Consider the following 12,143-nt stretch of genomic DNA (forward strand, 5'->3'; position numbering starts at 1 on the left):
TTCTTTATAATATATATTTTTATTTTGTTAATTATTTTGTCAATATAATTTACACAGTTTGTGATAAAACTATTTTTAAGTGTATTTTTGTTTACAAAAAAAGTAGCGTCTCTCTGTCAAAACACGTGATGACGTCTTGCACAACCACTGAGCGAATGCTTAGGTTGCCTATTTTAGAGGCAGTAACTGCTTGTTTATAATTTGTATCTGATATAATACTACATCGCAATAAGGAAATGTATTTTGAATTATATTGATGGGCGGCTTAGAATACGGCATGACTGCGGTTAAGTAGACATTTGAATCGTGTTTGATTGATCGTTTTTTTTTTTTTTATTGTTTTGTTGTGTCTCCCAGTCGAGGCTGTTTTGTGATTAATTAACTATCACTAGTTAGCTCCTGTCCAGATTAGAGGATGAACTGGATTTTTCCACTGTCCAAGGGTTCTGGACCTCTTCCACCTCTTACAAGTTTACAGCAACAAAGACAGAGGCAGATTGAATCCCTGAAGACAGCCCACTCCAAGTAAGTAAGACATTGTCACGAGTCAGATATTGTGTTGTGGAATTGCATGCAGTGGCTTCGGATTAAAGTATTACAATGTTTATTTGGATTAAGAGGCCGTGCTGAGGAAATAAATTCTTACCTGCTTCCTTAACTGGTCTAAGTCATAACTGTCCTGACGAGTAGCGCTTCCTAGAAGACATTTTAAATGTAGTAAATGTGAGAAACAAACACAAATAGATGCGTTGGACATTCAAATCTGTGAAGGCTGGGCCGTGTTCTTTTTCACATTGATTTAGAGGACAAAGCCAGCAATTCCTTAGAACAGTTTCCACAAAAATCCCTCTTAACATGTCCTACTGTAAAAAATGAGAAATGTTTATACGCCATTCAGTTTAACACTAGAGAAAGGGGAAGGGCTGCGCTTTCCTCTTATAAAAAGTAAAAGTAAAAGCATTAAGATTCCAAAGCAGCAAGGTTGCCCTTATCTAAAAGGTGAGCTTGACTACTTCTAAGTTTAACTTGCTTCAATTTTTCTCCCCCACAGCCTAGCTGAAATCCAAAAGGATGTGGAATACAGAATACCTTTTACCGTTAACAACACAACAATCAGTATTAATATGTAAGTACCTAAAGGTATAGAAAGGCATGTATGCCTACTGTTTTGCTTCTATTTACTAAGCTTAAGGGCATACAATAAACACCATTAAAACAGGTTTTCAGGATTTATTATTTTAACTGTTTTAACTTTATCTTTTTTTCCTCAGCCTTCTTCCTCCGCAGTTTCCACAGGAGAAGCCAGCAGTCAGCGTGTACCCACGTGTAAGACATCGCTTAGTGGACAGCCACAATGGCACAGTGGTCACCAGTCCACTCATAACCAATGTAGGTAACCTGAAAATGTGTTTGCAACTGGTACATGACTTATTGCTGTACTTTATCTACATAGGGACAGGTAATAAAGTTGGCAGAAGCTTTAACACAAACGTGTGCCAACACTGTGAAGCACATAATTTATTTTTATCATCCTGGAGGAGTGGCATAGGCTTGCAAAACTTTAAACTCATTATGATTAAACATTGGCAAGGTTGAATTGGCTACTGTGTATATTCATAGCGTGGCTTCTTTTTGCAGAAACCATAGTTTTTAGTTAAATTGTAAAATATATCTTATTTCTTATTTCTTCTCAGTTCACCATGCATTCAGATCTGGGTAAAATCATACAGAGCATCATGGATGACTTCTGGAAGAATCCCCCTGTTTTGGCATCTGGATCTTCAGGGTTTCCCTTGTGAGTATGAGAAGACACTGCACTCAAACTTCTGTATTAACATTCAGGTTTCCAGAGGTTAGTTGAGAATTAGGGGGGAGAAAAAGATAAGACCTGTTTTTTTTAACACATTTGTCATTTATTTCATTTTTATATACCTACCTGCATGAAAACCTGAGTGTGAGAATTTCAATTTTCAGTTATAGACAAAGAGAAGGAGATGTGATACCTTTTATTGGACTAACTAAATAATTATTCACAATTTTCAGTTAATCATTGATATGTATGAAAGTTAGACCACTTTTGTGCTTTAATTTGGCATCTCGAACAACTAAAAAATCTATTTCATTTTACGATTTGTGGCTATGTGTTCCTTTTCTCTTACTATTTTAAATTAATTGCACATGTGACCTAGTAGTCATCAATTAAACAATCATCAATAATTTGCATATGTTTACAATTGTCCAAGATTTTCAGTTAGTGGTTTGATTTCATATGCACAACAAATCAAAACAAACTCAAAACAGGGTGTTCTAATGAATGTGCACACTACTATATATCTGCATTATTATAGTTGTAAGAAAGTGTGTGAAACAATACTTTAGTTAAGTGTGATCTGTTATCTTGAAACATGTGAATGTATGACTGCTGCCACCAATCAACATGCAAATCTATTAACTAGGTGATAATGAGGTAAGAGTTGTAAAATTTAAATAACTCAGTGTAACATGGGGTATACAGTATGAGGTCATGTGATCCAACAGTAGCCATGTTTACAGTACAGTGTAATTTAATTGGTTTGTCACCAATTTTTTGGTGAATAATCATTTGTATGTATTTATTTCAGTATGTACAATAAGCCATCAGGAATTCCTCCATACCCTCCTCAGGGTTTTCACTTCATCCCTGCTTTCCCCCAACAAGAAGCTCCCCGGTCTGTGGCCCCAGCATCTATGCAGGTCCCAGGAACAGACTCTATGCCTGCATCTCCTCTTGGCTTCAGCGTCACCAGGCCTGCTGCTCCTACCTACGGCTTCATTACAGACTTGCCTTTGCCAGTTCCCACTGCAGACTCGCAGGTAAATCTAGAACAGATCCAAGAGGTGTAATCTATTGACAGCCCTGGTTATCAGGGATCACTAATAGTCCTGTCATTTGTTTTAACTACTGTATTACCTAAATATTTGGAAAATCTACAGTACTTACCAGTGCACATAAACAATGTTTGTAGGTAGTCCCTGATAAGTTAAGCTCCCACTTCCTAAAGTGTTTGTGGCTGTATTTTATGTTCATATACTAGGTGTGTTGATAACCAGATGCCTTTGCGGTTCTATGTCGGACCAGGTCCAACATTACAATTTTCCCTTTCCAGTCCGTTGTCGGACCCTGTCAAGCACAGGTCTCTAATCGTTTTTTCTCTGGGGGGGGGGGGGGGGGGGGGGGGGGGAAGCAGAAAAAAAAGGAAAGTTTCCGACTGAGCACCGAAAAAAACCTGAAAAAAAAAGGGGCGGATCCGAGCAATACACAGAGGCCCTGCACCACAGAGATAACACCGTCATAAGCAAACAAGATAGCTGCTTCCGCATCCAGAGCTCAAAGAGTATCACAGACATTTGCAGAGCTTTTTTAGATGTTATAGTAATAAAATAATGACTTGGATCACATTATTGAGGAGTTTGGTGATAAAACGAGTGATCAGGAGATGATTTATCAGTATGCACGACTATGAAGAGGTATGTGAATAATACAGCAAGGGGTGGGGCTTAGCTGGAGATGCAGTACTGAGTGTCCTTTTGATATGCAGTGCCTTTTAATCCTGTTTTACTGTTAAAAAAAAAAACCTTTCAAACTGCGCATGTAAAATAAACGGCATGTGTGAAAATAAATTGGACCTGACGCGCCTGACAGGCGCTGAATAAATGGACTGCTAAGGGTAAATGTCTTGCTGCAGTGGAATTAGGAGCAGTTTAGTAATTTGTTTAGTTATGTGTTTATTTTTGTAGAAATTCAGAAATTGTTTTCCTATTACAATCAGGTTTAGAGAAATAGTACAACCTCTACAGTATGTGCAGTCTGTTTTCACATATCTTTGCACTAATAATTCTATGCATATTTAATTTAATAGTGGTATACTCACTTTGTTTTTAGGCAGGTCTTAATGGACATACTTACAAGATGCCTGAAATTCCTGAAACTTTCCCAGAACTGTCAGAACTAAGGTACTGTACATTGTCTACTCTGTAGACAGAGTACTCTGTACTGATGTCTTCATTTCAATAATAAATTTGAATAGCAATAACAGAATGGTATTAGGAAACTGTCCAAAGACCTTTACTGTGAAAGTATCACAACAAAAATATTTGTTTATCTATAAAAGTAAACTTAACAGAATAAGATTGAAGGAATTTGGGTACAAAATAAAACCTACAATTCTGGAAAGCATGTCAGTCTGTACAGGCTAACGTGTTTTTTTTTTTTTTTTTTTTTCCATTTAGTATATCGCAGCTAAAAGATATGAGTGACCAAGAAGATGTGCTGCTTGAGCATTTTGTATGTCTTCCACAACTGAAACAGGTCACCTCTGACAAGGATGAAATGGTCAAGAACATCGTAGAGATGGCAAGTGAGTAAATGTTATGGAACTTGTAGAATGTTTTTTTTTTTCCATCCTTTCTTTGTCTGGTTTGATTTTATTTTTAGGAGAACCCATTTGTGTTTTGTTTGCACAGAAAATAATTTGCAACTTGAGCCACAGTTAGAAGGAAAAAGGCAAGACGTATTATACAAAGTAAGTGTGCAAGTTAAACCAACCTTATTTATAAATAAATGCTACACACATGAGAAAATATATCATGACAAAATAGTGTTGTAACTGATTTAGTCATTGTCATTGCTCACTTTGTCAGGGTTTTCCAAATTTCAATTTCTAGGAGTTTCACTTAATTTGATAAGGCACAGCATTAAACAACAGCTGTTACCAAGTGTTCTGTACCCTTCCCTTGACAAATCAACAAGGTAAACTAACGTACCATTAACATCTTCTCAATGGGAGTTAATTTACTATGTAAAATTTGATAGTCAAGGAGTATTGAATAAGTGTTGGAAGATATGTTAAGGGGACAAATGCATAGTCTTACTTTTTTATGTATCTTGTAGTATGAGCAGATAACCCAGATGAAATCTGCCTTTGAGACAAAGATGCAAAGACAACATGAACTAAGTGAGGTAAGGTATGATTTCCATTTACAAGGAAAAAATGTTCAGCCTGCCTTGGCATCATACACATTTGCAATATACCTGATATTGTACACATTTTATCTTGCTCCCAATAATCTATTCAAACTAATCTGAAACACAGCATTGTATCTGTTCTCAATTGTGTGGATGGAGCTTTTAGATATCAGTCCCAATGTACTATGTATTATTTTTAACTTTAAATGTGGGCTAGATATATATCGCTACCAAAAAAGAAAAAAGTCTGTGCAATTCTTTAAAAAAATAAATAAAAAAAAAATTCGAAGGAATATAACTTTTTTTCTGGACCCCCCCCCCCCCCCCTTCATCTAGCAACAGTCCAAAGAGCAGAGGTGTCATTATGTTTTGCTGTAACTTGTGAACTGGTCTCTAAACAGAGTTGCAGTTTGAGTGCCCTGCAGGCCAGGCTCAAAGTAGCAGCTCACCAAGCGGAGGAGGAGTCAGAGGACATTGCAGAGGACTTCCTGGAGGGCAAAGTAGAAATAGATGACTTTCTCACCAACTTCATGGAAAAAAGAACAGTATGTGGCATTTTATATTTCTGTCTTTCTTTTTTAATTTGTTTTTGTGTTATATACTTATATATATATATATATATATATATATATATATATTAGTGCCTTGCAAAAGTATTCAGACCCCTGACCAATTCTCTCATATTACTGAATTACAAATGGTACATTGAAATTTCGTTCTGTTTGATTTTTTTTTTTTTTAAACACTTAAACTCAAAATCAATTATTGTAAGGTGACATTGGTTTTATGTTGGGAAATATTTTTAAGAAAAATAAAAAAACTGAAATATCTTGCTTGCATAAGTATTCAACCCCCACACATTAATATTTGGTAGAGCCACCTTTCGCTGCAATAACAGCTTTAAGTCTTTTGGGGTAAGTATGTACCAGCTTTGCACACAGTGTCGGAGTGATTTTGGCCCATTCTTCTTGACAGATTTGCTCCAGGTTGTTCAGGTTGGTTGGACGACGCTTGTGGACCACAATTTTCAAATAGTGCCACAGATTGTCAATGAGGATTGAGATCAGGACTTTGACTGGGCCACTGTAGGACATTCACCTTTTTGTTCTTGAGCCACTCCAATGTTGCTTTGACCTTGTGCTTGGGATCATTGTCCTGCTGAAAGGTGAATTTCCTCCCAAGCTTCAGTTTTTTAGCAGACTGAAGCAGATTCTCTTGCAGTATTTTCCTGTATTTTGCTCCATCCATTCTTCCTTCAATTGTAACAAGATGCCCAGTCCCTGCTGATGAGAAGCATCCCCACAGCATGATGCTGCCACCACCATACTTCACTGTAGGGATGGTGTGTCTTGAGGCATGGGCAGTGTTAGGTTTGCGCCACACATAGCGCTTTGAGTTTTGGCCAAAAAGCTCTATCTTGGTCTCATCTGACCACAAAACCTTTTCCCACATCGCAGCTGGGTCACTCTCATGCTTTCTGGCAAACTCCAGACGTGCTTTCAGATGGTACTTTTTGAGTAACAGCTTCTTTCTTGCCACCCTCCCATACAGGCCAGTGTTATGCAGAGCTCTTGATATGGTTGACTGGTGCACCATTACTCCACTCCCAGCCACTGAACTCTGTAGCTCCTTCAAAGTGATTGTTGGCCTCTCTGTGGCTTCTCTCACAAGTCTCCTTCTTGTTTGAGCGCTGAGTTTTGAGGGACGGCCTTTTCTTGGCAGTGCCTGGGTGGTGTGATGCAGCTTCCACTTCCTGATTATTGATCCAACTGTGCTCACTGGGATATCCAAACACTTGGATATTATTTTGTACCCTTTCCCTAATCTATGCATTTGTATTACTTTATCTCTAACTTCTGTAGAATGCTCTTTGGTCTTCATTTTCCTTCAGATTCACAGCCTTACCAACGATCCTTCAATAGTTGGGGTTTTTATCCAGAAAATGTGACAGCAACTTTTTAATGGTTCACAGGTGGAGGCCAATGGTAAGGTAATTGTGTCCTCGTTAGGGCAATTTCTTTCATCGGTGCAAACTGGGAGCTTCCACAGCACAGGGGTTGAATACTTATGCAAGCAAGATATTTCAGTTTTTTTTTTATTTTTCTTAAATATTTCCCAACATAAAACCAATGTCACCTTACAATAATTGATTTTGAGTTTCAGTGTTTTAAAATAAAATATCAAACAGAACAAAATTTCAATGTACCATTTGTAATTCGGTAATATGAGAGAATTGGTCAGGGGTCTGAATACTTTTGCAATATATATTTACACATCCTTGTAAGGAGAGCTTGGATGAGATTGTCAGACATTGCTGTAGCTGCCACACCTCTGTCAATGCTGTGGAAAATCTAATGGCATCTTTCATTTTAACCTGTGGTCTAAGATGGTCGCTATTTTGTGGTCATGTGAAGTTTTGGTTTCTGGATGATAAAGATAAAGACGCTTTAAGATAATGACTTCATTCTCAGTAGACAGGTACGTTCTGAGATTCCCCAGGCCTAGTTCGATTGTGGGTGTCGTGTCCTACAAGAATAAATAACCCTTTCCTGATCAATGACTCAGTGACACAAACCACATGCTTCATAGTTGGTACACACTTGTACTCTGTGGTTATTGCAGTACAGTTCTATTATAGGTGGTGTCCAGTGAACATTAATCATTTTAGTTCCAGTGCTGTTGCAATGATAAAATTTTCACATTTCCATTTTCTGTCATGTTTACAAGCCATTTGAGTTGGTCTGATATGACATACCCTTAGATTATGCTACCAGGGATGCTTTGTTTTTGTTAATATACAGTACCAGTCAAAAGTTTGAGTGCACCTGCTTGAAACCAGGTTTTTCATGATTATGCTTTTAGCTGTATAAACTTGTCTATAAACACTTAATATTTCATTATATGATACATGTACTTTTATATAAGCTGATAATTATAAGTGAATTGCATTAAAACGTTTAATTTTTAAATAAAAATGTCAATTTCAATGAAATGGTCACCCAAAGCAAGGGGATTTCAGTCTGATGCGCAAATCAGTTAAAAGTCTGAAACGTGTATAACACGGTGTTAGAACACTGGCCTAAATATAAGTGTCTTTGTTAGAATTGCTGCAAAGAAACCATTGTTAAGAGTTCAGAATAAGAGGAAGAGACTTGCCTGGGCCAAAAAACACAGAAACTGGACATTTGAGGTCTTATGGACTGATGAGTCAAAATTTGAAATATTTGGGTCCAACCGCCGAGTATTTGTAAGACGCGGAGTGGGTGAGCGCATGAGTTCTGCATGTGTGGTTCCCATTGTCAAGCATGGAGGAGGCAGTGTCATGGTCTGGGGTTGCTTTGCTGGTGACAGAGTTGGTGATGGAGGACTTTACCAAGTCCACGGCAAGCTCAACCAGCATAGCTGTCATAGCATACTTCAGAGGCATGCCATTCCATCAGGATTACGGCTAGTTGGGCAGTCCTTCATTCTTCAGCAAGATAATGACCCGAAACACACCTCAAAGTTGTGCAAGAACTATCTGGTGAAGAAGGAAAGTCAAGGACAACTCAATCTAATGACCTGGCTTGCCCAGTCTCCAGACCTCAATCCCATAGAACTTGTATTGGACGAACTGGACAGAAGAGTCAAAGCAAAGCTACCCGCAAGTGCCCTACATCTCTGGGAATTGCTGCAGAAGAGCTGGGAAGACATGTCGGGTGATTTCCTGCTGAAACTTGTTAACCGAATGCCTCGTGCTTGTGAGGCTGTTATTAAGGCAAAGGGTGTCTATTTTGAGGAATCCAAGATTTAGAGACAATTTTCAATTTTCTTGAACATTGCTTTGATACTCCTTATGTTTTGTTTTGTATATTGTAACATGTGTTTTCATTTTCAAATATTTACAGAAACATATACGACGTAAAATATTTGATCAAAGTTTGAACTGGTACTGACCAATACATGTATGTATATATATATAATATATATATATATATATATATATATAATATATATATTATAATGTTATATTATATATTTTACAACATATAATAAACAAATTGGTTGATTTGTGGCAAATTTGATTCAAGTTGACAGTAAACTAAGTAACTAAGCTTTAGAAAATGTAATAAAATGTAATAAAACGTTTATACTGCTTCTATGTGTGTTTGCTTTAAAGCTTTGCCACTGCAGAAGAGCCAAAGAAGAAAAACTTCAGCAGACAATAAATACCCATGGCCAGTTTAATGCACCATTATAACTTATCAGTTCATCCAGGTAATCTGCTTTATAGCGACACATACTTTCTGTGATCTATTGCTTTTACACTATTGGAAACATTAACATATGTCAGTGTTGAAGTAAGATTAAGGGTGAACTTTCAGCAGTATTGGTTGTTCATACAGTAAGTGAAATATTGAAGGAAATAAATTAATTTAACACTGTAATTCAGCCAAGAGGTTTGAGATGAGCCATCATCCCATCCCTGATATGGAATTAGTTTTATCACTTTGTCATTTTTTTTAAAACTTTTTTTATATGTAATATACTCTTTATAGCCTACTATTTTATTTTTTTAATATTTTGATTCTGTGAGTTTAAATGAAACACTTGCTTAGTAAAGTATTGGGTTTTGTCATTCCATAGGCCATAATGTCTGTGACTCAACTGTGGCTAGATCATGGCTCCTAAAATAAGTAAAATCCAATATTTGCAGGAGAGAATTCTTTCATCAGTAAATACATTTAGATGATATATTATTGCAGGACAATAAGAAATGCATATTAAAAAAAAATTAGCAGAATAATATATTTTTTTATTATTATTTTTTTTTATTGGGGAGAGGGGGGGGGGGGGGGGGGGGGGAGGGGAGGGGGGGGGGAGGGGGGGGGGCCCCAGCATACACATACGGGCACACCAAAAATCCCTCATACCTCACCCCAACACTGTGAATTTTCAATTATTTGTGACACGGAAAAAGTTCCAAATGCCGTCCTTTTGCAGACGACTTTGCTTAATAATGACCTTGTTGCCTTTTTCATAGGTTTTGATGTTGGCCTGCCTCAGCAGGATGAAAAGCACATCTTGTCTTCAATGACAACCAGAAATGAAGATGCACCGTCTATTCTGTTATTTTTGATCAGATCTAGAAAAACCTTTCTATTCTACTGATTCCAGCACTGAACATTTTGGTGATACACTCTAAATGGCTTGAATTGGACCTATTTAAATGCTGCCCACATAGATAAATACTGTATTTAAAAGATGTTAATAATAGTCTTATAATCAAATATATAATGTGTTGTTATCTAATTTGTTAGGTAATAAATATTTAGAACTATTACACAAGACTCTTTTTGTTTTTCTATTTATCAGGTCATGCAAGTACAAATGATGTGCTCTGTGCAATGGCATCAGAGGCTTTCTAAAAAGGGGGGAGGTATGCATTTTGAGAATGCAGTTTTATTTTTGACAAACATCGCAAAGTAAAAATGTAAAAAATCCCCAGATTACAAAATGAAGCCATAGCACAATATTACACATTAATTTTGTAATTTTTATTTATTTATTTTTAAAAAAGACCACAAACTTTACCAGAACATGCTTATTGGTACTGTAGTTCTAAACAACATTGGGGCCGTGAATGTTTTCCCCAGATAAGAGCTGTCAAAAAAAATTCCCCCAATATCTTTATAGAAAAAAAAAAAAAAACAGCATTGAAATGTTTTGAGAAAACCTGGTGTTGCTTTGCTCTTGAAACAATTTACTATGCTGTTGAGACACAAACACAACTGTCTGTTAGACAGAGGCACAACCTATAAGTAAACTGCAGGATACAAGCTTTAACAATGCCACTTGTACATAAAGCCTATATGTACAATTTAACTTTAACGCTAGATTATAAGTTTTCAGATCTCCAAAAAGATTCATGTCGTTTGCCACTGGCACTTTTTCATTGAAACAAACTAAACCAGCTGCCAGGTTCATACTTTCACTGTAACTGGTAGTGCATCACTAAGTCAAATGTTTGCTGTATTATTTGAGGTGATAATGTGTATATTTACGCTATTTCAAAAATGGGAATTTTAACTGTAAAATACGTATTGCATGGCAATGGGTACATTTCACGGAAATCTTTAAATCTGTGGAAAAAAAATACAGCCTTATGGATCGTATGTCTGTTTTCAGCTGCCGAAAGCATGAAAAGCTGCACTCGGATGTAGCATTAGACATTGGGATAGTAAGGAAGGTTCTTATTTGATATAATTAGCACCTCGCTTTTATGTAAGATGCAGAGTGTAACCGCAACTAAGCGTGTGCTATACAAGCACATTTTTCCCCGCTGTGCATGTTTCTTTTGTCAATAAGTGGGGAGGGGAGCATTCAAAGAGATAACAGATAAAGTGGACATGCAAGAACATTATTCTTCACTGTTCTAGTGTTAAATAACTATTTTTTTGCATTTTATATTGATATGTCTTGGTTTGGTGTGTTTATCGACTATTAAGACCTGCTTACTATTGTTTGTATGTACTGGTTTTATTTTTGGGGAGGTGGGGGTAGCACTCCATACCAGAACAGCAGCTCATTAACTAAGCACGCACCTTTCTGGGATCGTAAGTCCCCAATGATTCCCATTTATGATGATCCAAATGCCTACATTTAAAATATGAAAGCTAAAATGTAGGCTGTATTAACTGTATGTATGCGTTTATTATTTTGATTACCCATTAAACATTTTGGAATGATGAAGAGAAACACAAGGTAAACACAGCTTTTAAAATTACAAAGCCCCAAATGTGCCTGCATGTCTTTACTGCAGGCTATTAATGCAATAAGAACAATGTGTTGTGATTGTCATAAAGCATATACCAATTCCTACTTGTTATGGTGGTTATGCATAAACCTAGCACTTGTATTGATAAAGCATAATATTAAATGTTTGCAATGACAGTAAAATTGACAGCAGCACTGTAGCATGTCCTGTAGCCTACTTTATATCCTGCTATGACAGTGCGTCCAAACTAATGCCAAGTTGCTGCTTTGGGGAGGGGGGTGAGCTCCTTTTTGTTTTACTGACTTGGTGAGACACAGGAATATGCATACAGTTCAAGCAAGAACAATAATTGAAACACACAATGAAATTTGCCAACTGTCT

The 12,143-nt window shown here is 36.9% G+C and overlaps 1 protein-coding gene across 1 annotated transcript; it reads left to right on the forward strand.

The window, feature by feature from the left end:
- Positions 1-115: 115 nt before the first annotated feature.
- LOC121320236 (vacuolar protein sorting-associated protein 37A-like) lies at positions 116-10,328 on the forward strand. Its single transcript, XM_041258492.1, has 12 exons — positions 116-525; positions 1,052-1,126; positions 1,272-1,389; positions 1,695-1,795; positions 2,622-2,853; positions 3,923-3,993; positions 4,270-4,397; positions 4,504-4,562; positions 4,931-4,999; positions 5,407-5,550; positions 9,165-9,262; positions 10,029-10,328. The coding sequence occupies exons 1-11, from the start codon at positions 416-418 to the stop codon at positions 9,243-9,245; spliced, it is 1,188 nt and encodes a 395-aa protein (XP_041114426.1). The 5' UTR covers positions 116-415; the 3' UTR covers positions 9,246-9,262; positions 10,029-10,328.
- Positions 10,329-12,143: the final 1,815 nt, after the last annotated feature.

The sequence above is a fragment of the Polyodon spathula genome, chromosome 1 (genome assembly GCF_017654505.1).
Source record: "Polyodon spathula isolate WHYD16114869_AA chromosome 1, ASM1765450v1, whole genome shotgun sequence".
Lineage (NCBI taxonomy): Eukaryota > Metazoa > Chordata > Actinopteri > Acipenseriformes > Polyodontidae > Polyodon > Polyodon spathula.

Coding starts and splice junctions, on each gene's coding strand:
- LOC121320236 (XM_041258492.1), top strand. CDS start 416: ATGAACTGGATTTTTCCACTGTCCAAGGGTTCTGGACCTCTTCCACCT. Junction 1,390..1,694: donor CCAGTCCACTCATAACCAAT/GTAGGTAACCTG, acceptor ATTTCTTCTCAG/TTCACCATGCATTCAGATCT. Junction 2,854..3,922: donor TTCCCACTGCAGACTCGCAG/GTAAATCTAGAA, acceptor CTTTGTTTTTAG/GCAGGTCTTAATGGACATAC.